Source organism: Leptodactylus fuscus, chromosome 3 (genome assembly GCF_031893055.1).
Source record: "Leptodactylus fuscus isolate aLepFus1 chromosome 3, aLepFus1.hap2, whole genome shotgun sequence".
NCBI lineage: Eukaryota > Metazoa > Chordata > Amphibia > Anura > Leptodactylidae > Leptodactylus > Leptodactylus fuscus.
In genome coordinates, this window is record NC_134267.1 from 9,658,825 (window position 1) to 9,684,941 (window position 26,117).

The following is a 26,117-nucleotide window of genomic DNA, read 5'->3' on the forward strand; positions in this document are numbered from 1 at the left end:
AATCAGGACCAGGGCACAGGATGGAATCAGGACCAGGGCACAGGATGGGATCAGGACCAGGGCACAGGATGGGATCAGGACCAGGGCACAGGATGGGATCAGGACCAGGGCACAGGACCAGCACTGCTCGTACCACTCCTGGCTTTGGCTCAAAAAACACAGAAAAATCTGCTAGAAAAACAAACAAACTGCATTTTAGTAAGGTGGAGCCTCAGCCTTAAAGGGATTATCCTGGATTATAAATATATGGCTGCTTTAATCCAAAAAAGCACCACATCTGTAGGCTGTATCTCATCAATGAAATTAAAGGGCTCGGTACCATACTACACATAGGACATGGTAAAGCTTGTGGAAGGAAGCACCATGTTTTTCATTGTATTATTGAGCAGCATGTTCAAAGGATGGAAAAGTTGCAGGAAGTCGGATAGTTAACTTGTGCTTTGATGGAGATGGAGGTTTGGGGGAAATTGATTAAAGAGGTCAGAATGGCCCAATGACCTACCTGCATACATCTGATCGGCGCTGTCACCCTGAGAATTATGGTGTTTTGTTTATTCAAACCTGTTCCGCCATTCCAAAGATATAATCCCTTTTAGTATTGATATAGATTTGGGTCCACTAAAGGATCCTCAGCAAAGGACATGGCGAAGTAGAAACAATGTACATGAAAGAAATGAACTCTCTGTAGGATTTCTACATGACAAATCCAAAAAATAATTTAAAACGAAATATCAAATTTATCAAATAGTGTTACTAAATAATTCTAATTGTTTCTGCAGCTGCCATGCAGACCTATGACTCTCTATAGTAACAGCCAGTTAGTCGTCCCCTTCCTCCTTCCTTTTTGTTACCTACCAAATTAGAAGACCAAGGGAAGGCAGAATAACCCCAGGATCAGACTACAAAGTATCTCTTGTAGTCTGTTACCACAGAGATGTATACAAAAATCTATCGGAAATCAAGTTCTGTTACAAAGTTGTTTGAGTTTTAGTTTTCAAATGCACTGGGACAATTACAAATTTTGGGGTAAAACGATTCAACAGCGACGATCCCTGAAATGGAAGAGGATTTGCCTAATTTATGATGAGACACACGCCGCCATAAGCCTCAGCAGAAACCTATGCCAGGTCATAGCACATATAGAATTCTGTCTTCTTTTGTGGTGTTAGGCTAAGGTCACATGGGGGCGGTGGGGCGGATTTTGGTGCCGCGTCACTCTCGAGTCAAAACCCACCTGCCACGACTGTCACGGTTGCGGCTCCCCCCCCCCCCCCCTGGAGTCGGCCGAAATGAATGGCTCGACTACGGAGGTTGCTGCCACCAGGCAGACGCCTCAGCTCACCGGGCCGCGGAATCTGCCTGAATAAAGGGCAGCTCCCTTCTTTTTTCCGTGAGCGTCATGCCTGGTGGTCTCCATAGACCACTATTGTGAAGGGGTGGATGATGACGTGGATTACACACCATAATCTGCCTCCTCTGTGCCCGTGTTAACAGGCCCTAAACGTAAGTGAATGTGACCCACGCCCTGCCCGCAACCCACCTAAGGGTCAAGGGTTCCAAATTATTGCCAATTGTTACTATTTCCTTTGCAAGTGTCATAAAAAATTCACAAACCACCAATTTGCTACTTTTTGACTCCAAATAATACGGAAGAGATTATTGAATCTGCCCCATTGTTGTGAAGGTCGACACTAGAGATGAGCGAACAGTGTTCTATCGAACACATGTTCGATCGGATATCAGGGTGTTCGCCATGTTCGAATCGAATCGAACACCACGTGGTAAAGTGCGCCAAAATTCGATTCCCCTCCCACCTTCCCTGGCGCCTTTTTTGCACCAATAACAGCGCAGGGGAGGTGGGACAGGAACTACGACACTGGGGGCATTGAAAAAAATTGGAAAAAGTCATTGGCTGCCGAAATCAGGTGACCTCCATTTTAGACGAATAGTGGATTTCAAATCCGGGTCATATGAGAATGTGAACTTTGTGACTATGAGACAGGGATAGCTGTACAGGCAGGGATAGCTAGGGATAACCTTTATTTAGGGGGGAATGTTATTAAAAATAACTTTTTGGGGCTCTATCGGGTGTGTAATTGTGATTTTTGTGAGATAAACTTTTTCCCATAGGGATGCATTGGCCAGCGCTGATTGGCCGAATTCCGTACTCTGGCCAATCAGTGCTGGCCAATGCATTCTATTAGCTTGATGAAGCAGAGTGTGCACAAGGGTTCAAGCGCACCCTCGGCTCTGATGTAGCAGAGCCGAGGCTGCACAAGGGTTCAAGCGCACCCTCGGCTCTGATGTAGGAGAGCCGAGGGTGCACTTGAACCCTTGTGCACCCTCAGCTCTGCTACATCAGAGCCGAGGGTGCGCTTGAACCCTTGTGCACACTCTGCTTCATCAAGCTAATAGAATGCATTGGCCAGCGCTGATTGGCCAATGTATTCTATTAGCCTGATGAAGTAGAGCTGAATGTGTGTGCTAAGCACACACATTCAGCTCTACTTCATCGGGCTAATAGAATGCATTGGCCAGCGCTGATTGGCCAGAGTACGGAACTCGACCAATCAGCGCTGGCTCTGCTGGAGGAGGCGGAGTCTAAGATCGCTCCACACCAGTCTCCATTCAGGTCCGACCTTAGACTCCGCCTCCTCCGGCAGAGCCAGCGCTGATTGGCCGAAGGCTGGCCAATGCATTCCTATGCGAATGCAGAGACTTAGCAGTGCTGAGTCAGTTTTGCTCAACTACACATCTGATGCACACTCGGCACTGCTACATCAGATGTAGCAATCTGATGTAGCAGAGCCGAGGGTGCACTAGAACCCCTGTGCAAACTCAGTTCACGCTAATAGAATGCATTGGCCAGCGCTGATTGGCCAATGCATTCTATTAGCCCGATGAAGTAGAGCTGAATGTGTGTGCTAAGCACACACATTCAGCACTGCTTCATCAAGCCAATACAATGCATTAGCCAGTGCTGATTGGCCAGAGTACGGAATTCGGCCAATCAGCGCTGGCTCTGCTGGAGGAGGCGGAGTCTAAGGTCGGACCTGAATGGAGACTGGTGTGGAGCGATCTTAGACTCCGCCTCCTCCAGCAGAGCCAGCGCTGATTGGTCGAGTTCCGTACTCTGGCCAATCAGCGCTGGCCAATGCATTCTATTAGCCCGATGAAGTAGAGCTGAATGTGTGTGCTTAGCACACACATTCAGCTCTACTTCATCAGGCTAATAGAATACATTGGCCAATCAGCGCTGGCCAATGCATTCTATTAGCTTGATGAAGCAGAGTGTGCACAAGGGTTCAAGCGCACCCTCGGCTCTGATGTAGCAGAGCTGAGGGTGCACAAGGGTTCAAGTGCACCCTCGGCTCTCCTACATCAGAGCCGAGGGTGCGCTTGAACCCTTGTGCACACTCTGCTTCATCAAGCTAATAGAATGCATTGGCCAGCACTGATTGGCCAGAGTACGGAATTCGGCCAATCAGCGCTGGCCAATGCATTCTATTAGCCCGATGAAGTAGAGCTGAATGTGTGTGCTAAGCACACACATTCAGCACTGCTTCATCACGCCAATACAATGCATTAGCCAGTGCTGATTGGCCAGAGTACGGAATTCGGCCAATCAGCGCTGGCTCTGCTGGAGGAGGCGGAGTCTAAGATCGCTCCACACCAGTCTCCATTCAGGTCCGACCTTAGACTCCGCCTCCTCCAGCAGAGCCAGCGCTGATTGGTCGAGTTCCGTACTCTGGCCAATCAGCGCTGGCCAATGCATTCTATTAGCCCGATGAAGTAGAGCTGAATGTGTGTGCTTAGCACACACATTCAGCTCTACTTCATCGGGCTAATAGAATGCATTGGCCAGCGCTGATTGGCCGAATTCCGTACTCTGGCCAATCAGCACTGGCTAATGCATTGTATTGGCTTGATGAAGCAGTGCTGAATGTGTGTGCTTAGCACACACATTCAGCTCTACTTCATCGGGCTAATAGAATGCATTGGCCAGCGCTGATTGGCCGAATTCCGTACTCTGGCCAATCAGCACTGGCTAATGCATTGTATTGGCTTGATGAAGCAGTGCTGAATGTGTGTGCTTAGCACACACATTCAGCTCTACTTCATCGGGCTAATAGAATGCATTGGCCAATCAGCGCTGGCCAATGCATTCTATTAGCGTGAACTGAGTTTGCACAGGGGTTCTAGTGCACCCTCGGCTCTGCTACATCAGATTGCTACATCTGATGTAGCAGTGCCGAGTGTGCATCAGATGTGTAGTTGAGCAAAACTGACTCAGCACTGCTAAGTCTGCATTCGCATAGGAATGCATTGGCCAGCCTTCGGCCAATCAGCGCTGGCTCTGCCGGAGGAGGCGGAGTCTAAGGTCGGACCTGAATGGAGACTGGTGTGGAGCTATCTTAGACTCCGCCTCCTCCAGCAGAGCCAGCGCTGATTGGTCGAGTTCCGTACTCTGGCCAATCAGCACTGGCCAATGCATTTCTATGGGGAAAAGTTAGCTTGCGAAAATCGCAAACTGACAGGGATTTCCATGAAATAAAGTGACTTTTATGCCCCCAGACATGCTTCCCCTGCTGTCCCAGTGTCATTCCAGGGTGTTGGTATCATTTCCTGGGGTGTCATAGTGGACTTGGTGACCCTCCAGACACGAATTTGGGTTTCCCCCTTAACGAGTTTATGTTCCCCATAGACTATAATGGGGTTCGAAACCCATTCGAACACTCGAACAGTGAGCGGCTGTTCGAATCGAATTTCGAACCTCGAACATTTTAGTGTTCGCTCATCTCTAGTCGACACCCTTCCAAAGTAACAAACAATATGGCTGAATTTCCCGTTATCAGTTTTGCAAACAAAAACCAAAAAAAAAATAACACAAAACAGAAGAATTGCAACATTTTCTCAGCTATAAAATTCTTTTAGATCTTCGTCAATATGGAGGTAAATTCTCCATGAGAATAAATCTTGCGCCAAAGGGTCTTGGAGTAAATCGCACCAGTAATAGAGATCGGGAACGCTGCGATTGCTATTCTATCCAGATCTATTCTCCAGCCTTAGACCTGACTCTCGTCCTGACTTCTTCACATGCTCCTTATTCATTCCAGAGACCTTGCTTTTAGATATCTAGCCGAACGATATGTTCTGAATGATCAGCGGCATGGAGCTCTAATTGGGTTGGTTTTCGGAGGGATGGTATGTGGCCTGAACTGAAATCAATCCCATTTGACTTAATCAGAACAAGAAGAGTTTCTTCAGGCTGGAAACCTTGAGGGTGCTACAAATACAAAACACATATGCGAAGGAAGAGGGCTAGAAAATCCCGAGGAAACGTTCTTCCCAAGCCCCCTCCCACCTTGTTCAGTGCCGCAGTTAGCGTATGTAATTGATACTTGGCAGAACAGAAGCTCAAAGGCCAACCAATGTTTTATCTTCTCATCTAGGATTCTGCTTGTACTTATGAATCCAGATAAGCTTACATCTATTTAAAGGGGACGTTCCAACCAAACTTTTTGCAATAACTAGAATTAGATACTTATACCTGTATTTTTTCCCTTGTCTGTTTTTATTTTCTGATTGTAATTTTTTGATTTTTCTTTTTTCGGTGCAATTTTATGGTGGCGGCCGTCTTGTCTGAGCAACAGCATTTAGAGTGATGCTTTACAGCAACCGCATAGATTATAGGAACATGGAACAGGAAGTTCAGCCATATTGTTTGTCAATTTTGAAGGATATTAATTGGCTGACCACTGATGGGACCAAACACTCATTATGGGAATTGGGGTGTTTGCCCTCAATTTTGAATGGAGCATTTGGACAAACAGCGCATGCCACTCCGTTCATTTCAATGGGACCACTAGAGACCGTCAAAAGTCTGCACTCGGCTATCTCTGGTGGTCCCATTGACTTCCCCGTAGAGAGGCACACACCCTCCGACCAGCCTCTCCATCCAAAAGTGATGTGCTATATACCCAAGTTTTGGGGGTTCTGGAGGACTCAACAGTGGACCACCACATAGGGAAGATCTTTTTGTGACTATACAACACCTTTAAGCTACGTTCACACTAGCATCTGTTGAAGGACCAGAACAACAGACTGACAGAACACTAAAATAGGGGTAACACCCGGAGTCAGACAGAACACATTCACTGTAATGGGTTCCATTGTTTTAAAATTGTAACTAGTGGCTGAAAAAAATCAAAGTCTTTGTTGCAACAAAGTCTCCAACAAAGCCTATGGCACAGATGTAATCTTACCTTTAATTCTAACACTTCTGTCCTGAGATGTTACTCCACTTTCCATGACACTTCCCTACCTTGCACACCCCTAAGGCCAGAATAGAATAACTCTGCTCATTCTGTTCCAGTCTATACAGCAAAGGGGATCCAAGTTCTTCAAGACCAGTCATATATTACTAGAGAATAACCAAAAGGGGTATTTCGGTCACAATAATTTACCCCACAGGATATGAGATCACTTGCAATGGGGGCCCAACCACTGAAACCCATAGAAATCATGAGAATAGAGGTGTTTTGTACCCTGGAGGGGTCAGAAAGGTGAACCCCCACTCTATTTCACTAGGACCACTGGAGACAGCCAAGAACTGTCTCTGGGACTTGGGGTGCACATTGATCAATCTTATAAGGAAACAATGGAACCCTTAGTACAGTTGGTCCTACACGTTACATAAATGTTGCCCATATTTGATGTTTCGGTGGGACAGAATGACCATCCAATGTGTATAGGGGTGTGCTGACTCTCCATGATGGCAGATGTTCGGGGGTGTAGGGAATGATTGTTGGATTTAAAGAGGACCTTTCACCACCTACAACGATTCCAACTTTTTGCATCCCTCAACAGGCAGTGCTTCCAAGATGGAATTATTTCTTTAGACCCCGCCATTCCTGACCAATTAGTTAGCTGGACAGTCCTGAACCGGAGCAGACAGGCAGAGACCGCCCACCCGACAGTAGAGAACCCACGTATGATATTGGGTGATAAAACTAACAGAAATGGTTGCTCAGGAATGGTGGGGACGAGACAAAAAATTCCAACTGCTCCAGAATCAATGCAGCAGCGAAGAGGTGGCGAAAGGTTCTCTTTCTGTTCTCTATGGAGATATTTTTCTAAATAACACAAATCTCAAATAAGCAGAAAAAAAATAAAAACAAGAAATAAATATAATTAAATAATATAATAATAAAATACTAAATATATATGTGGGAAAATATAAATATAAATAAATACATTTTAAAAAATGTGATATAAAAAAATAAATTTATTTTTAAAAATTTGAATTTTCTAATTTATAGCTATTTAGTAGACCTTGAGTAAAATATATGGAAATAGAAATAGACGAATAAACAAAATTTTGAGCAAAATAAGAGTATTTAGACTTTTGTTCAATACTAATAATGCAACTATGTGACATAAAATCATGACTATATAAGTGATATATAAATCAGGGTCCATGTGCACAATACACAGGTCCAGTAGAGGGTCCATGTCTCTGCATTGCAGCACATTTATGGCTCTGGACTAGGGTTCAGCCGATCTTGAGGTTTCAGGATCATTTTTAAAATCCTATTTTCAACCATTTTCCAACCGATCCCGACCGTGAAATTTGCTCGATCGCCGATCGGATCTGATCCTGATCGCTCAAACCTAATCTGGACATAATGAGTTTATGATACGACCGCTACATAAACCCATAAAACAAGCAGATTTGGGAAAAATTTCCACTATAGGTTTATATTTTTATGTACTTTAAGTAGATCCGCACTTGAGGACTCTCTGTGACGTCAGGACCACAGAAGAAACTTCTCGTATACATTAATATACATTTTACACATTTTTATAGGATTATTAATGTGATTTTCTATGGATATATATATTCCTGGGGTTGTCACATTGTTTTCCAGGCTTTATTATTATTTATTCCATTAATAAATATCTCGCGCTCTCAGGTTTTGGGTTGGGGGTTTCCAGGAGGTTGTTACTGGGGTCATGTGTATATCTGTCAGCATGTCAGGCTATTGACCCCGGGTATATGGAGATTCCCTGAATGTAATGCCTATGCTATTACTGAGAATGGACGACACTGAGACCTCTGGAGTCAATGAGTAAATGCCTGGCACCTAATAAATCATGTATAGAGCGTAAATGTGAGGCCGGAGAGAAAAGCCGAGCACAGGACACGGAAAGAAAATGACTGGGAATAAGAAATATATAGTTATTTTTCTGTTTTGTTGATACTTAAAAATATCCAAGTTGTTCCATATTATTGAAGGTGATTAGATAGATAGATAGATAGATAGATAGATAGATAGATAGGAGATAGATAGATAGATAGATAGATAGATAGATAGATGATAGATAGATAGATAGATAGATAGATAGATAGATAGATAGATAGATAGATAGGAGATAGATAGATAGATAGATAGATAGATAGATAGGAGATAGATAGATAGATAGATAGATAGATAGATAGATAGATAGATGATAGATAAGATAGATAGATAGATAGATAGATAGATAGATAGATAGATAGGAGATAGATAAGATAGATAGATAGATAGATAGATAGATAGATAGATAGATAGATAGATGATAGATAGATAGATAGATAGATAGATAGATAGATAGATAGATAGATAGGAGATAGATAGATAGATAGATAGATAGATAGATAGATAGATAGATAGATAGGAGATAGATAGATAGATAGATAGATAGATAGATAGGAGATAGATAGATAGATAGATAGATAGATAGATAGATAGATGATAGATAGATAGATAGATAGATAGATAGATAGATAGATAGATACGAGGGCCATCTACTCTCTGCCCACATCCCCACCTCTGTAGATGAGCAGAGGAGACTCTACATCCTACTGGGAGAAGAGGAGTCCTCTGTAGAGATTGTCACCCAATACGTGTCTACCTGTCACCAACTGAGGGGAAGATGAGACCCCATGGACTGTTATACCTCATTATTGCCCCCTCTAATCACTCATCCACCCCGTACATCCCAACCCAACCCCCCTCCTAATCACCCATCCACATCCATATGCCCCAACAAGGTTCTCAGCAAGAGCCAAGCAGGGTTCATGCCAAACCACCGCACCACAGACCATATCTACACCCTGCACAGCCTCATCAAGACGCACATCCACAACACCAGAAGAGGCAAGATATTCGCCTGCTTCGTGGACTTTAAGAAGGCGTTTGATTCAGTATGGCACCCAGGCCTGCTCCTGAAACTCCTAGAGAGTGGAATAGGAGGAAGAACGTACGACGTCATCAAGAGCTCCTACACCGGAAACCAGTGCAGTGTGAAGGTGAATGGGAAAAGGACAGCATACTTCCAACAGGCCCGAGGGGTCAGACAAGGCTGTAGCCTGAGCCCAACGCTCTTCAACATCTATATCAATGAACTGGCTACAGCCCTGGAGGCCTCATCAACCCCAGGCCTCACCCTGAACAACCGGGAAGTGAAGTTCCAGCTGTATGCTGACAACCTCCTACCCCTGCCCCCTACCAAGAGAGACCTCCAAGACAGCCTAGCAGTACGAGAAAAATTTAGCACCACATGGGCCCTACCCATCAACAAGAAGATCAAAGTCATGATATTCCAGAAGAAGGGCCACAATAAAGCCTCCATCCCCCACCTCACATTAAATGGCTCCACACTGGAGAAAAATAGCAGCTACACCTACCTGGGGCTGGAGCTCAGCCAATCAGGAAGCTTCAAAGCAGCAATAGAAACCCTGAAAGCAAAAGCCTGCAGAACCTTCTACGCCATCAGAAGACAGCTGGACCACCTCAAACCACCGGTGAGGGTCTGGATGAAGATATACGATGCAATCAACTCCCCGATTCTCCTCTACAGCAGTGAGGTTTGGGGCCCGGTCACCTACCCACAAAAGTCAAAGTGGGATTCTAGACCAACAAAGACCATCCATCTACAGTTCTGTAAGTACCTGCTCCTTGTCCATCGCAACACCACCAACATGGCCTGCTGGGTGGAAATAGGCAGACTCCCCCTATGGCTCACCATACAGAAAAGAGCGCTAGCATTCCAGGTGCACATTCAAGGCAGCAGCCATGATTCCTACCACCACCAAGCATGGCTAAGCCACAGAGCCCAAGCAAACCCGGCGCCCTCCAACCAAGCGACAGCCAACCGCCAAGCCAAAACTCCCAACAGGCCCTGAACATGACCCAAATAAAGGGAATCATAGAAAGCAGCAAAGAGCTGGACATCAAAGAATGGAGAAACTAAATAAATAACTCCAAGAAACTCACCGTGTACCAGTCATTGCAAAGAGACTACACCATGGCCACCTACCTGGAGAGAATACGCCACCCCAAGCACAGACAGACCCTGAGCCGGTACAGACTGAGCGCCCACAACCTAGAGATAGAACAACCACCATACCCACACTCTCCCCCCAACCTCCACCATACCCACCCTACTTGCTTTGGCAATACCAAATGTCTATTCAGATGTTGGTAGCCAGAAAAGGTGGACAATAAAAAAGTTATGTTTACCTACCACCATTGCTCCATTCTGGCAGTGCAACTCCTGATTCCTCTGGGCTGGACGTAGTGAGGATCCAATGACTGCTGTCACCATTCACTGGCACAATATTGGGTACCATAATGGATACCTGATGGACCCCATTATAGTCAATGGGAACTGTCGGGCTCTTATAGTGTCTCTTATTCTATATACAGGTTCTTTACATTCTTCTGTTCCTATGATGAGGCAGGAAAACAGTTAATTGATGACCTGCCCTTAGGTTAGGTGACCTATTTTTAGTTCAGTCCCATTCAAGTGAATGGGACTGAGCTGCGATACCAAGCAAAGCCACTATACACATGTACAGCACTAAGTGCACCATGCTCTTCTGTGCAGAGGTTGCAGCGCTTATCCGAACACTACGGTTTCTTCAAACAGCTGATCGGTGGCGGTCCTCAGTGCTTAGGCCCTGCTGATCTTAAGTGGACGACTTATCCTGAGTATTGGTCATCAACTACTAAGCCTGAAAACCCCTTCAACTTTTATAGTATATGTAATCTACATAGGATACATCTAAGATACATATGTATATGATATTAATATCTGATCTATCATTCATCTTGCTCCAGAATCGGGGGGGTTGTTTTGTGGTTTTTACAAATTTTTTTATACCTTAAACCAAATGTATTAACACGCTGCCATTTTTATACTGATCTGCGCCCGTTGCGCCCATTTTCAAAGCTGTCAGGTGGAGGTTTACAGGGCACAAAGGGTTAAGCCTGACTTTAGACTTGTGATTTTTTTTTAAAGTCTCAAAATTTTTGTGCAAACACGCTCCAGTTCTAACCTGGCATAGAAAATAGAAAAAAACTGCCTAGAGAATTGCCATTTGTGAACCGTCAGGAGACATTTGTAAAAAAAAAATTGTAAAAAATAAGTCAAGAAAGTGGCTTTAAAAATCCCCTCATGACAAATCAGTCCCATAATCCTTACAAAAACCACAATCTTTCTAGAATTTTTGGTCCTTACATGACACAGGCATGGAACATTGTTGCCAGTATCAGCAAGACATTGGTTTCCTTAGGTCACAAGGTTCAGACATTTTCCCAGATTCATGTTCCTTTCTAGTTGTATTTCTATCTAATATGTTCTAGAACTATTGGCTTCCATAGAATACTAGGTTCAGACATTTTCCAGATTTCTTTTCCTTTCTCACTACATTACTTTCTAACATGTTCTAGAAGTATTGGGTTTTTTGTCTTCCCCTGGATCAACACTGTAGAGATTGTAGGGTTATAAGTTGGACTTGATGGACTGATGTCTTCATCCAACCTCATCTACTATGTAACTATATGTATAGATTTGTTGCAATAGGTCATAAAGTTCCTAGCTTCCTTTCCTTTCTAGTTGCATTTCTATCTAACATGTTCTAGAATTATTTGCTTCCATATAATGCAAGATTGAAACATTTGCTCAGATTGATGTTTCCTTTCTAGCTACATTACTTCCTAATATGTTCTAGAAATTTTGGCTTCCGAAGGATTCAAGGTTGAGACATTTCCTTTCTATCTGACATGTTCTAGAAGTATTTGCTCCAATAGGTCAAGACATTGAGACATTTTCCCAGATTTCTCTTCCATTCTAGTTGCATCACTTTCTTATATGTTCTAGAAGTTTTTGCTGCAATAGATCACAAGGTTGAGACATTTTCCCAGATTTCTTTTCCTTCCTAGCTGGATTTCTATCACTTTCTAGAAGTTTTCCCTTCTGCCTCCCCCACCATACAGTTGCAGCACAGGACATGACTGTCCCAACAGAAGTTTTCTCTAGTTGCTACACAGTCTGCAGTCACTTCTGTGTCTCCTGACTAGGGGGAACCATCCCCAGCACTGACTGAAGCTGCTGCTGCTGCTGCTGTATGGACTTGACATTACAGGATTACAGCGCCCCCCACCCTCCAACCCAACACCACCCCCTCCCCCTGCTTATGCTGCATCAATCATAGCAAAGAAAAAACTTGAGTTCCCCTAATATTTCAGCTCCAAGGCTGCCTCTCAGTGGAGGAAAGCAACGTGCAAGCAGCCAGGGAGCCTCCTCCAAGCAGATCGAGTTTCCTGTGATTGACAGGGTTACCATGGCGAATAATTTGACTAAAACTGTTGTCTTCTCCTCGCAGTCCCCGGGTCGGGTGTCCAGCCAATCACAGGGCTCACAATCATTTTTCATGCCAGTTTAGAATAATATTATTAAGAAAAAAAGGCAGCCCGACGACGGGTGAGCAGACTACAGCGCTGCAGGATCTGCACGAGCCAGGCTGAAGACCCGCACCGAGGACACTGAGGACCCGCACCGAGGACACTGAGGACCCGCACCGAGGACACTGAGGACCCGCACTGAGGACTGAGGACCCGAAAAGTTTTCCAAGGGCAGAGAAAGTTCTTGGAGAGTTGTCTCCATGGATGGTGCCTTGGATTGAGCGCACTTTGCGCACTGGACCTGGGCATTTCTGCAGTTTCTCCCCCTGGATCTGGATGTTCTTGGGGGCAATCACGGGACCATGTCGATGCTGCCCACTTTTGGCTTCACCCAGGAGCAAGTAGCCTGTGTTTGTGAGGTTCTCCAGCAAGGAGGCAACATAGAGAGGCTGGGGCGCTTCCTATGGTCCTTACCAGCTTGTGAGCACCTCCACAAGAATGAAAGTGTCCTCAAGGCCAAGGCTGTGGTGGCTTTCCACCGGGGAAACTTCAGGGAGCTCTATAAGATTCTGGAGAGTCATCAGTTCTCTCCTCACAACCACCCAAAGTTGCAGCAGTTGTGGCTGAAGGCTCACTATATAGAGGCCGAGAAGCTCAGGGGGCGCCCCCTGGGTGCAGTGGGAAAATACAGGGTGCGCAGAAAGTTCCCTCTACCCAGGTCTATCTGGGATGGAGAAGAAACTAGTTATTGCTTCAAGGAAAAAAGCAGGAGCGTCTTGAGAGAGTGGTATGCACATAACCCTTACCCCTCACCCAGGGAAAAGAGGGAACTGGCCGAGGCCACTGGACTGACCACAACCCAAGTCAGCAACTGGTTTAAAAACAGGAGGCAAAGGGACCGGGCAGCTGAGGCCAAGGAAAGGTACGAGTAAGTACAGCCCCTCTTCTAATAATCTATATACTATATACTAATGGCCTGGGACACACACACCAAAGCACAACTTCATAGACAGAAGTAGCAGAGCTGATTGTGTCAGATGTAGTAGAGCTGACTGTGTCATTTGTGAGATAACATGTAAACTGATGGAAAGAATAGACTCTGCTATATCCAGAATCCGAATCTTAGATTATTATGATTTAATCCTACAACTAAAAAAAAGGTCTCTTGAGTAAATGGATATAATTTAAGAGGTGTCAAATATAAAGTGAGGGGTAAATCAAATAATTAAAATCAAATAAATAAATAAATAAATAAAGATACATCAATTAATCTAATTAAATATATAAATTAAATAAATAAGATAAATAATTAAAATTAAATAAATACATAGAAATATATATATATATATATATATATATATATATATATATATATATATATATATAAACAATATCTGACAAATTCTACAATTGTCGCAAAATAATTGTTCCTCTGCTATGAGTTATCCATTCCTTTGCACAGGACATATATATATATATATATATATATATATGGTCAGATTAGATTCATATGGAGAGGTTCCTATCCTAGGTTCAGTGCAGTTGTAGACAATCTTCTGTTCCCTGTTATCAGACAGAGGCAATGCTAATTGTAAAGTTACTTATTTGTGGAGGATTTCGGGCAGATAATACAAAAAATCACATTATATCAAACACCTCCAATATCCTGACTGATATTACAATTTATTATTTCCTGTTATCAGCCACTGAGAAAATCCTGATTGTTAAATATTTTTTAGTGCAGGATTTAGGAAAGGAAATTCAGAAAAATCACTACCTGCCCCATAGTCCCTGCAATCTATGACATCTCTCCAGTTCTGGGAATCCCTGGAGATTGATGTTACAGGATTTTGTCCTCTGTTATCAGCCACTGATTGTAAAGGATTTCAGATAGGAAATAGAATAAAATCACTGCAACATATTTGTTACATTCTATCAGACATCTCCTTACAGATTGATATTAGTTTTCAGTTTGTAGGTTTTGTGTATCCGGTTTAGTGTCCCTTTAAGGAGGTGTCAGGAGCTCTAGAACATGTCACAGAGTTGTCACCATTATATAGTGTGACACATAGAGTCTACCTGTCACCCTCAGACACCCCCAGACCCACTCACCTCATTAGACACCACAACTCCTCCAGCCTGACATGTGTAATGATGATGGACATGAACTGCTTGGTGTCAGGTCAGATAGCAAACATATAATTAAATGCTCATTATCATAATCAACTAAAGCCCCAGCCCACAGAGATGAGGATTAATATCAGGGCTGCATAGACATCCAGGGGATATTCTTACTGCTGTGGTGACTGCAAGGCCTGTAGTGAGGATACAATATCTGTCACCTCTGTCAGCCAGTCATTGTCTAGAATTAGAGTGATTATTAATGATAATATAGGAAAATATTACATAATAAAATAATAGATAAGATCTACAAAATAGATTGCTGTTATATATATATATATATATATATATATATATATATATATATATCAGTAATTTTACTAAACCTATTTCAGTAATTTCACTAAAATTAAAGTGTCAGTAAATTAAAATTAAACTAAAATATATTTACATGTACCTCCAAATATATATATATCCCTTTATGTCCATTTTTTCCCTACAAAATATGACCCTAGATGACATTTTATATGACCCAAAATAAGATTAACCCTTTATGTGTGACACAAGAAATATAAGTGTATTCCTCTTGTATATGTGACCCAATACATGGATAGGAGATAGATAGATAGATAGATAGATAGATAGATAGATAGATAGATGATAGATAGATAGATAGATAGATAGATAGATAGATAGATAGATAGGAGATAGATAGATAGATAGGAGATAGATAGATAGATAGATAGATAGATAGATAGATAGATAGGAGATAGATAGATAGATAGATAGATAGATAGATAGATAGATAGATAGATAGATAACCCTGTGTGAATACTTATGTGACTCTAAATAAATAAAAATAAATAAATAAAAATAATATTATTATGAAACCTAAAATTAATATATAAATATATACAGGGAGAGATGTTATAGGTTTTATCCTATTCACATGAATGTATTAGATTTGATACATTAAATTACTACAATAACATGATGCACTTAGAATAAATCTGCTTTGGACATATATATATATATATCATTACAGACATCATACACACATACATTAGTACAATATTAATCGTATTACATAAAAACTGACCAGGAATAATTGACATCTCATCCGGCGAATAAAATCCTCAGCATTGTGTCATACAGATCTGACCATGCACATAGTAATATCAGCAGTTTTGCCTCATCTCCAGTCCTTTCTTTAGTACAATATCATCCTTATTTATAACTTCATTTCTATCCTTATTTTATACTATTATCCCCGATGGTGCAGGTTCCTTTATCGCTCATGTACATTTCCAGCAGCTTGTTCACACTGCGGGGTCGTTACATTGTATCTCTCTATATAACAGATTGTAATCTCCATTCTCATAGTAATAGGATTTATAGAGAGAATTCATATTTACCGGATTTGTATCGTTAGAACTAGAGTAACATCGGCTCTGACACTGCTGTCTCTTGTATCTCTTCTATGAACTTGTCTATTCTGTGCTTGTTAATAAATAATAATAATAGGACTAGAAATATACTAAAAATGCACATAGTGGGGAAAATATAAGAAAATATCCCACCGCTTGTGAACTGATCAGAAATGTGAGTAGTAAATATAAAGCGATCAGAGGGGAAAGAATAAAAATCAGTGACATCTCCTGACCAGTGATCTTATATGTTATATTGTAGTAATAGAATCATAGAAACTACTTATTATAGACACAAAGTAAAGTATCAGAGTTATCCAAATATTTGTATTCTAATGGAAAAGCAACAAAAGATAAAACTACAACACTAAATAATAATCACAAAGACTGAAACAGATATTTAGTATTATCATCTGAGCTGAGATGTGGCTTTAATCTAACAATATATATATATATATATATATATATATATATATATATATAGTGTGTGTGTGTGTGTGTGTGTGTGTGTGTGTGTGTGTGTGTGTGTGTGTGTGCGCGCTTTGTAACGTGTGTCCTCTCAGCTGTTGCAAACTACAATTTTACAGTATTCAGTTGCTGCAATACTACAACTCCTATCTCTCTCTACCAGATACTACAACTCCAATCTCTCTCTACCAGATACTACAACTCTTAGCATCCAGCTGTTGATAAACTATAACTTGTATGCAGATTTTATGAAACTACAACTCTCAGCATCCAGAAACCACAAGCAATAGAATCCAGCTGTTAAATAACTGCAACCCCCAGCATTCAGCTGTCAGTGTATCCCAGGAGTTGTAGTTTCTATATACTAGAAAGCCATAGGAGACCATACAAGGTGCAGATAGTATAAACGTAACCCTCTGTAAAATAATTAGTGGAAAATTGTAATAATGAGAGACTCTTCATTAACAGGTCATCAATATATACCATATCTATACGTGTGTGTGTGTGTGTGTGTGTGTGTATGTATACATACAAATATAAATATACAATAGTATACATGACACTCCTGTGGCCTATAGTGGCCAATAATAATTGTTAGGTAGAATATGAGAAAACTTTAGTAACCTCATCCAAACAAATCCAGTAAATCCCAGATCACAAGGATCCCTTTACTGTAAGTAATCTGGTCTGTTACAGTGTAATTTATAATACTATAGGATTGATGGATAGATAGATAGATAGATAGATAGATAGATAGATAGATTGATAGGAGATAGATAGATAGATAGATAGATAGATAGATAGATAGGAGATAGATAGATAGAAATGAGATAGATAGATAGACAGGAGATAGATAGATAGATAGATAGATAGATAGATAGATAGATAGATAGATAGATAGATAGATAGATAGGAGATAGATAGATAGATAGATAGATAGATAGATAGATAGATAGATAGGAGATAGATAGATAGAAATGAGATAGATAGATAGACAGGAGATAGATAGATAGATAGATAGATAGATAGATAGATAGATAGATAGATAGATAGATAGATAGATAGGAGATAGATAGATAGATAGATAGGAGATAGATAGATAGATAGATAGATAGATAGATAGGAGATAGATAGATAGATAGATAGATAGATAGATAGGAGATAGATAGATAGATAGAAATGAGATAGATAGATAGATAGATAGATAGATAGATAGATAGATAGATAGATAGGACACGTTATAGGAAATAGCACTGTGTAGGTTTCTCTCTGGTTTGGGAAGGGTTAATCTCTCTGGGTTTTCTGCCCTGGAAGAAACAGGAACATTTGTATAAAAGCAAAAGGAACGGGATTAATGGACTAAAAATAAACTCTTGGTGACATGTAGAATAGTGAGGAAGATTCTGCCATTATATCTGTATGTATAGGGTATGTGTGTGTAACCATACAGATATATATACATGTGCACCCGACCTATATATATTCACATGCTGTGCCATCGTGTGTATAGGAAGTGAGTGTGAATAAATAGATAGATAGACTTTACAAAGATAGATCTGAGAGAGAAAGAAAGAAAGAAAGAAAGAAAGAAAGAAAGAAAGAAAGAAAGAAAGAAAGAAAGAAAGAAAGAAAAAGAAAGAAAGAAAGAAAGAAAGAAAGAAAGAAAGAAAGAAAGAAAGAAAGAAAGAAAGAAAGAAAGAAAGAAAGAAAGAAAGAAAACACGATAGCTAGCTGGATAGATAGATAGATAGATAGATAGATAGATAGATAGATAGATAGATGATAGATAGATAGATAGATAGATAGATAGATAGATAGATAGATAGATAGATAATATAGATACATGCATGTAATGAGAAACATAAACTTCTTTTCTGGTCTGTAGAACATTTTGTATGTTATACTGATACTTAAAGTTCTACAGGAGTCAGAATTCATATGCAGTGATTTATAATGTTTGATGGCATGCTGCTAGTATAAGGATTGTAATGAAGACAGATCGACCGAGACAGACAGATAGATAGATAGATAGATAGATAGATAGATAGATAGATAGATAGATAGATAGGAGATAGATAGATAGATAGATAGATAGATAGATAGATAGGAGATAGATAGATAAATAGATAGATAGGAGATAGATAGATAGATAGATAGATAGATAGATAGATAGATAGGAGATAGATAGATAGATAGATAGATAGATAGATAGACAGACAGACAGACAGACTGACAGACAGACAGACAGACAGACAGACAGACAGACAGACAGATAGATAGATAGATAGATAGATAGATAGATAGATAGATAGATTAGGTAGCAGTGGGCTGTGCAGATGCTGACCACACACTTCTTCATGATTTATATGTGTGAATATCTGTTATCTTTAAGGGAGAATAACGAAAACTCCAATTCCAACAGTCACAACGCTTTGTCCTCTTCGATGAACGGTGGGAAGACAGTCCTAGGAAGTTCAGACGACGACAAAACGCCATCAGGCACACCAGACCACACCTCGCCCAGTCCAGCTCTGCTGCTCAGCTCCAACCCCGGCCTCCAGGCACTTCATGGAATGGGTCACCCTCAGGGCCCCAGCGCCATCCCAGTACCGGGCGCAGACACCATGCACCACCACACTTTGCAAGACTCAATCCTTAACCCAATGTCATCTAACTTGGTGGACCTTGGTTCTTAAGACTGATACAGCTTTCTGTAAGATTCTACAGGCTACAAGGTGGATAGTGACTCTGTTAATGACACCATGGTCGGCCATCTGTGGAGAAAAGGTACAGTAATGGGCACCGACACCACTCCAGGTGACCTTCACCTCTCTCTGCCTAACCTTCCAACATGACATTAGCTGAGTCCAAGTCACAACGACCCCACTGCTCCTCCATGTAGCTCCAATAGTGAGGTGTCATCAAGCCCCAGGTACTTTATGTTAAAGTCACCCTCAGGGTTTCTGCCATCTCTATGCCAGGAGCAGGTTCTTTGCACCATCACACTTTACCCATCCTGATGTCATCTTATGTGGTGGACCTGGGCTCCTAAGATGGTCACAGCCTTATCATCTGAGCATTACGAGGATATTGACTTTTGGTTGGTCCTGTGGTCTATAGAGAAGGGTAATGAAGAAGGCATCAGCTCCACCTCCATGTGACCTTCCCAATGCCCACCTTGCCTAAACTCCACCATTACATTCTACAAGTCACATAACTACAAAATGTGTCCAAAATGTCCAGATCATCGAATCCACAGAAACCAGTTTACAGGAGCAGAACTGATCCAGGCGCCTCTCTAGGAAGCTCCTTGGACATTTCACTTTTTCATATAAACTCAGTATATAGTGCAGGTGTCCTGTATACAGCAAGGTCATCATCCAGGGTATTTAATCAGACCTTGTGCCAGGACCTGCTGCTACTCTTTTGCCCCATCAAAGCACTTTCCAATACCCCTCCAAATGACATTATCTGCCCCCTTATGCTTTGGATCAGGTCAGTTGGCATATTATTATTATTATTTTATGTTTCTATATATAATATGTGAATAAAATCATTCGGAGTTATCCCTGCTTTTATTTTATAATAAAATAGGAGTATTGAAAATATTACTTGTGGTTTGATATTTGTCTGTGATTTCATATCTATTGGGATTTATTTTATATATAAATATAAAAGGGGCAGGGACCGAAAAATGGACACAAAATAGCGATTTTACAACAATATATGATATAAAAAAATTAAATAATAAATAATAATTAATATAATAATAATTAAAATTAAATCAAAATAAATTTGATATATATATATATATATATATATATATATATATATATATATGAAATAATTATACATATATACCCCACACATTTTATATAATATTTATATATATATTTCAAATTAAGCTTTTATTCTTTGTATATTTTACAGAATTATTTCCTTTAGCCAATTTGCAAAATGAAAACTTGTTACACTTCTCCTTTGCCCGATTTTCCTAACTACCGCCCAGTGCAATAGTCTGCAGGCTGTATCTCTTCACCTAAGGTGGGACTACAACCCCCAGCATGCTGAGAGTTCAGGGATATACAGCTCACAGATCTCTGTACGTCTTGAGCAACCATCACGATTCAGAGATTTTGTCGGGTAATGTTTCAAGTATTATCAGTTTTCCTTTCACAATAGTAAGGACATAAGATCTTCTTTTCCTTGTAGACAATCTGGCTGCACGATCAGATCTAACAATATGCGGCTGTGATTCCAGCTCTGCGCCAGAATTGCGCTGCGACAATATCGCACGCACAGGTGACAGATCAATCCCTTGTCAGCCCGACAGCATTTCTATATGTAGCTCAGCCTCCCTATTTACCATGAAGAGAGAATAATCGGGTTGTCAGATAATTATCTGCGGCCGACTACAGCCTAATCCTGCGACGTGCGCAATGTATAGCGACACATTAGCGCCGGATTTTATATTTTCAACCCTCACTATAGAAATAGGTCTATTGTGAGGACTTCTTAGGTCGTGGCTTGTTGGAAATTTGATATACTGACTGGAAATGATGGATTCTTAATATTTGTCATTATTGATAATACCGATGATCATAAGAGTAAGAATTAAATTAGAGGTTATGTGTCACCATAACAACGATATGTACAAAAGGAACATGTTATGTTATGGATGAATAATTATAGAACCACAAACAATATTCTTTACTATTATTTTTCATGTATTTCTATTATGTAATATTTTTTTTTAGCAATTTACCACATTACTTTGTCAAACATAGATAGTGCTACTATTATTACTACAACTACTATTACTGTTGTTATTATTATTATTATTATTATTACTATTATTATTATTATTATTATTATTATTATTATTATTACTGCTGCTGCTGTTACTACTAACAATAATAATAACGTTGATGTTCTTGTTTCTTTACAATAATTTGTAGTCTCTGTAGTCGGCTCCTTCTGCTTCTTATTACTCCGACTCTCCTTCTAGTTATCATTGTATCAGACTAGTAGTAGCTTCTTATACTTGCAGTATCTTATTATTATTGGTATCAATGACTATCTAGTGATTCTAGATAAATCTCTATTATTATTATTATTATTATTATTATTATTATTATTTGCCTTTCTATTGATTTCCATCTTCACATTTTTTATCTATCAGTCCGAACTTCACTAATGAACAATTTAATCACATAATTAGAAAGTATCTGACATGGAAATGTAGATGGAAAGATCAAACAACATTGATAGTAAATATACAAATATACAATCCTACATGATGTGACAACTGCTAAAATGTATACAGATAAGGGATCAATATCCTAAATGTAATGGAAGTATGTAACCCCTGATGATATCTAATTATAGTAATTGCTAATTAATTGCTCAATCTAAATTCCTACATGTCTCTATCTACTGTCTCTTTCTCAGTTATCTATCTCCTATCTATCTATCTATCTATCTATCTATCTATCTCCTATCTATCTATCTATCTATCTCCTATCTATCTATCTATCTATCTATCTATCTATCTATCTATCTATCTATCTATCTATCTTCCTAATTATTTATCTGTCTATTTATTACTTTGGATTCAAGATTTTACTTTGATTTTTTTTCCTATTGTGTAGTGCTGCCTTTTTTTCTTTTCATCTATTTATCCATCTATCTTTCAGTATCTATCTATCTATCTATCTATCTATCTATCTCCTATCTATCTATCTATCTATCTATCTATCTATCTATCTCCTATCTATCTATCTATCTATCTATCTATCTATCTCCTATCTATCTATCTATCTATCTATCTATCTATCTATCTCCTATCTATCTATCTATCTATCTATCTATCTATCTATATATCTCCTATCTATCTATCTATCTATCTCCTATCTATCTATCTATCTATCTATCTATCTATCTCCTATCTATCTATCTATCTATCTATCTATCTATCTATCATCTATCTATCTATCTATCTATCTCCTATCTATCTATCTATCTATCTATCTCCTATCTATCTATCTATCTATCTCCTATCTATCTATCTATCTATCTATCTATCTATCTATCTATCTATTTATCTCCTATCTATCTATCTATCTATCTATCTATCTCCTATCTATCTATCTATCTCCTATCTATCTATCTATCTATCTATCTATCTATCTATCTATCTCCTATCTATCTATCTATCTATCTATCTATCTATCTATCTCCTATCTATCTATCTATCTATCTATCTATCTATCTATCTATCTATCTCCTATCTATCTATCTATCTATCTATCTATCTATCTATCTATCTCCTATCTATCTATCTATCTATCTCCTATCTATCTATCTATCTATCTATCTATCTATCTATCTATCTATCTCCTATCTATCTATCTATCTATCTATCTATCTCCTATCTATCTATCTATCTATCTATCTATCTATCTATCTATCTCCTATCTATCTATCTATCTATCTATCTATCTCCTATCTATCTATCTATCTATCTATCTATCTATCTCCTATCTATCTATCTATCTATCTATCTATCTATCTATCTATCTATCTATCTCCTATCTATCTATCTATCTATCTATCTATCTATCTATCTATCTATCTATGTCTTTATGTCTCTGCCGCCCTTCTCCTTAGATATATTTATCCAGTCTGCATATTTCATTCTTTCACAACACCGTTCCAAGTATGTAGTCACAGTTATCACCTTCTGTACTTTATTGGAACAGCACAGACCCAGCAGACACAAAGGCTCATATTTCCAGCGTCCACTTTTGCTCTGTCACCGCTGACCCTGAACCTGCACGGTGTGACTATATCACAGGACAGGTGACACACTTGTTGCAGCCTGAACTGAATAGAAGTTTCTGTGGTGGTTCCTATTGGGACAGTATAAATTTACAAAATTACCAATGACTTTAATTATTTTTCATTTTTGAGAATTTGGCTGTATATGATCCTATATTATAGACAATCTGTGGACATTCAGGTTGGAGCTCCCATTGCTGCTGCTTGTGGTGTAGCCCAGTCTTGTATACAGGGGCCGCAGGGGGCCGCGTCATGGCCGCTGAAGGACAGATAGAATATTTTTTTTCTCTTTTTGATGTAAATGTACATTTCATCCTGTGCTGACATCAGTCATAGAGGTCGCTGTGTTGTGCTGGCACACTAGGCCTCTGTTCATACACGACACCCCACACCAGGCCATACAGTCACCGCACAGCTGGACGCCTTATAAAATAACTCCATAAATATATATCAAGGCCCCAAAGCGTTGCAATGTCTCATTATCCAAAGAAAGCAAAGCAAGCCCTGGGATCTCATTGTCCGACTCATTGTATATCCAATGCAGGTTACAGGGACCTTGTGGGACTAGAAGTCCCAGCAGAATCAGATACCGTGGCCTATAGAGATTTGTCCCTGCAGTAATGCGATAGGTTGCATAACGTGAAGTCACGATACGTCCAATGGTTCTACATAGTTTACGCCCTTTTTCCGGCACATTTTTTTATTTATAATTTTTGGAATTTTTTTTAAATTTTTTTATTTTCGGTCCAAAAGCCTATGCAAGTGTGTACGAAAGGATTGCAGCGTTATCTATGGGCCAAAGTGTCACTTTCTAAAGTAGACTCGGAACCTATGGAATGTCTTGCGACATCGGCCCCTGCGCCATTTTGTCTAAGGAACGTCCATATCACACCTGTTATTTTTATACTGAAATTGATCCCAATCTTTTTTGTTTCCGATTTAGATTTTTAATGTCATTTTGCAACAAATTTTATTAGTCTGTCACAGGTAGTTCTTACATTTTATGTGGGAAACGACACAATGTGGTTGTAAATGTAGCAATCTTTGGCGCAGTTTTGGTGCGTCTTTGGCACAAGGCGGTGCATTTTTGGCCTGGTTTGGGTTAAATTTTTCGTCTTGTCAATGGGTGTGGATTCTGAGCAGTCAAAGCTGTGTCGTAAAATTCTGTCTCAAAGTAAGCCAAGGTAGACGAGACGGACTAAAGATACGCCAGACTGATCATCCAGCGCCGGCCCCTGCGATAGATCTGGCCTGTATTCGCATTGTCTATCTATTAGGGAATCTGGGCCGATGTTTGCAAATCTAAAAACAATTTATAGATTCAATTTTTTTTTTTTTTTTGGAAACAGAAAAATAAGCAATAAAAAAAAAATTCCCAGCATAAGAGCTCGTTCACACTTGTGTATTACAGATCCATATTGATTCTATTTTTTTTTATTGGTTATCATTGCCAATACCGTTACATTGTTTTATTCCCATTACAGTCTTTACATTTGTGTTTTTTATATCTGCATGTTTTTTCTGCAGGCAGCTGACTCGTCTAGATATCGTTTTATGCTTTAACCCCTTCCTGCTGGTGGAATTTTTCGATTTTATTTTTCCGTTCACAGAGGCGTAGGGGGGCTTAATAATTGTTCTTCATGACGGCACCCTTTATTATTCTGTACAATGTACTGGGAAGCTAAAAAAAATTCAGAATGGGGTGGAATTGGAGAAAAACTGCATTGGTGCAACTTTGTAACAGACTTCATTTTACAGCCAAAACGACCTGTCCCCTGTATTCTATGATTCGGTACGATTCCGGGGATACCAAATTCATAGGGTTTTATTTACATTTTAACCCCTCAACAAAAATCCAATTTTTTTTTTTCTTAAAGTCACCATAGTCTGACACCAGAACTTTTTTATATTTCCACATACTGAGAGATATACGGCGTCTTTTTACTTCTACTATTTTGGGGACTGTTTATTTCTTTGATCCCTTTTTGTTCAAATTTTTTATCAGAGGTGAAACAGCGAAAAAAAGACGGAACTTTAGATTTTTTTTTTCTGTTACAATGTTCAACGTATGGGTAAAAAAAAATTTAGAACTTTGTAAACTGGACGTTTTCAGACACAGGATACCTTATGTGTTTTTTTTTTTTACTTTTATATATATTCTAGGTAAAGGGGGCGATTTCAATTTTTAAAACTTTTAGTTTTGCTTTTTAATTTTTTTTGTAATACAGTAAATATTTTGCATTGCAAAATATCGGCACTTCTATTACAGGCTGCGATAGAAGTAAGTGCCAGACAAGCGTGGGAGCCTTCAATATCCAGATCACCAGCAGAAGATCTCGTTCTGGGTGCTGGCGATTCTCCCCAAAATGGCGGTGCCCATTCACTGCCGGGAATAGTGCTTTGGTGCTTAATTCCCATGTTCAGTGTGGGCACTGATCGCGGGCATTGACACCGGGTCTCTGCTATATAACACAGCAGAGACCCAGCGGGTATGGTGGATGCTCAACTCCTGAGTAGCCGCCATATT

General features: G+C 39.9%; 1 protein-coding gene across 4 annotated transcripts; it reads left to right on the plus strand.

Moving 5' to 3' along the window:
- Window positions 1-12,837: 12,837 nt before the first annotated feature.
- Window positions 12,838-20,300, plus strand: SIX2 (SIX homeobox 2). Of its 4 annotated transcripts, none has more exons than XM_075267008.1 (2): window positions 12,838-13,662; window positions 19,143-20,300. In XM_075267008.1, the coding sequence occupies exons 1-2, from the start codon at window positions 13,097-13,099 to the stop codon at window positions 19,444-19,446; spliced, it is 870 nt and encodes a 289-aa protein (XP_075123109.1). In that variant the 5' UTR covers window positions 12,838-13,096; the 3' UTR covers window positions 19,447-20,300. The 4 variants fall into 4 exon arrangements, with proteins under 4 accessions (XP_075123109.1, XP_075123111.1, XP_075123110.1 ...); XM_075267010.1 differs by having other exon boundaries at window positions 19,173-20,300; XM_075267009.1 differs by having other exon boundaries at window positions 12,838-13,656.
- Window positions 20,301-26,117: the final 5,817 nt, after the last annotated feature.

Bases quoted from the DNA above. Each gene is read 5' to 3' on its own strand.
- SIX2 (XM_075267008.1), top strand. From the start codon at position 13,097: ATGTCGATGCTGCCCACTTTTGGCTTCACCCAGGAGCAAGTAGCCTGT. The intron at 13,663-19,142 runs GTAAGTACAGCC...GTTATCTTTAAG, and splicing joins GAGGCCAAGGAAAGGTACGA to GGAGAATAACGAAAACTCCA.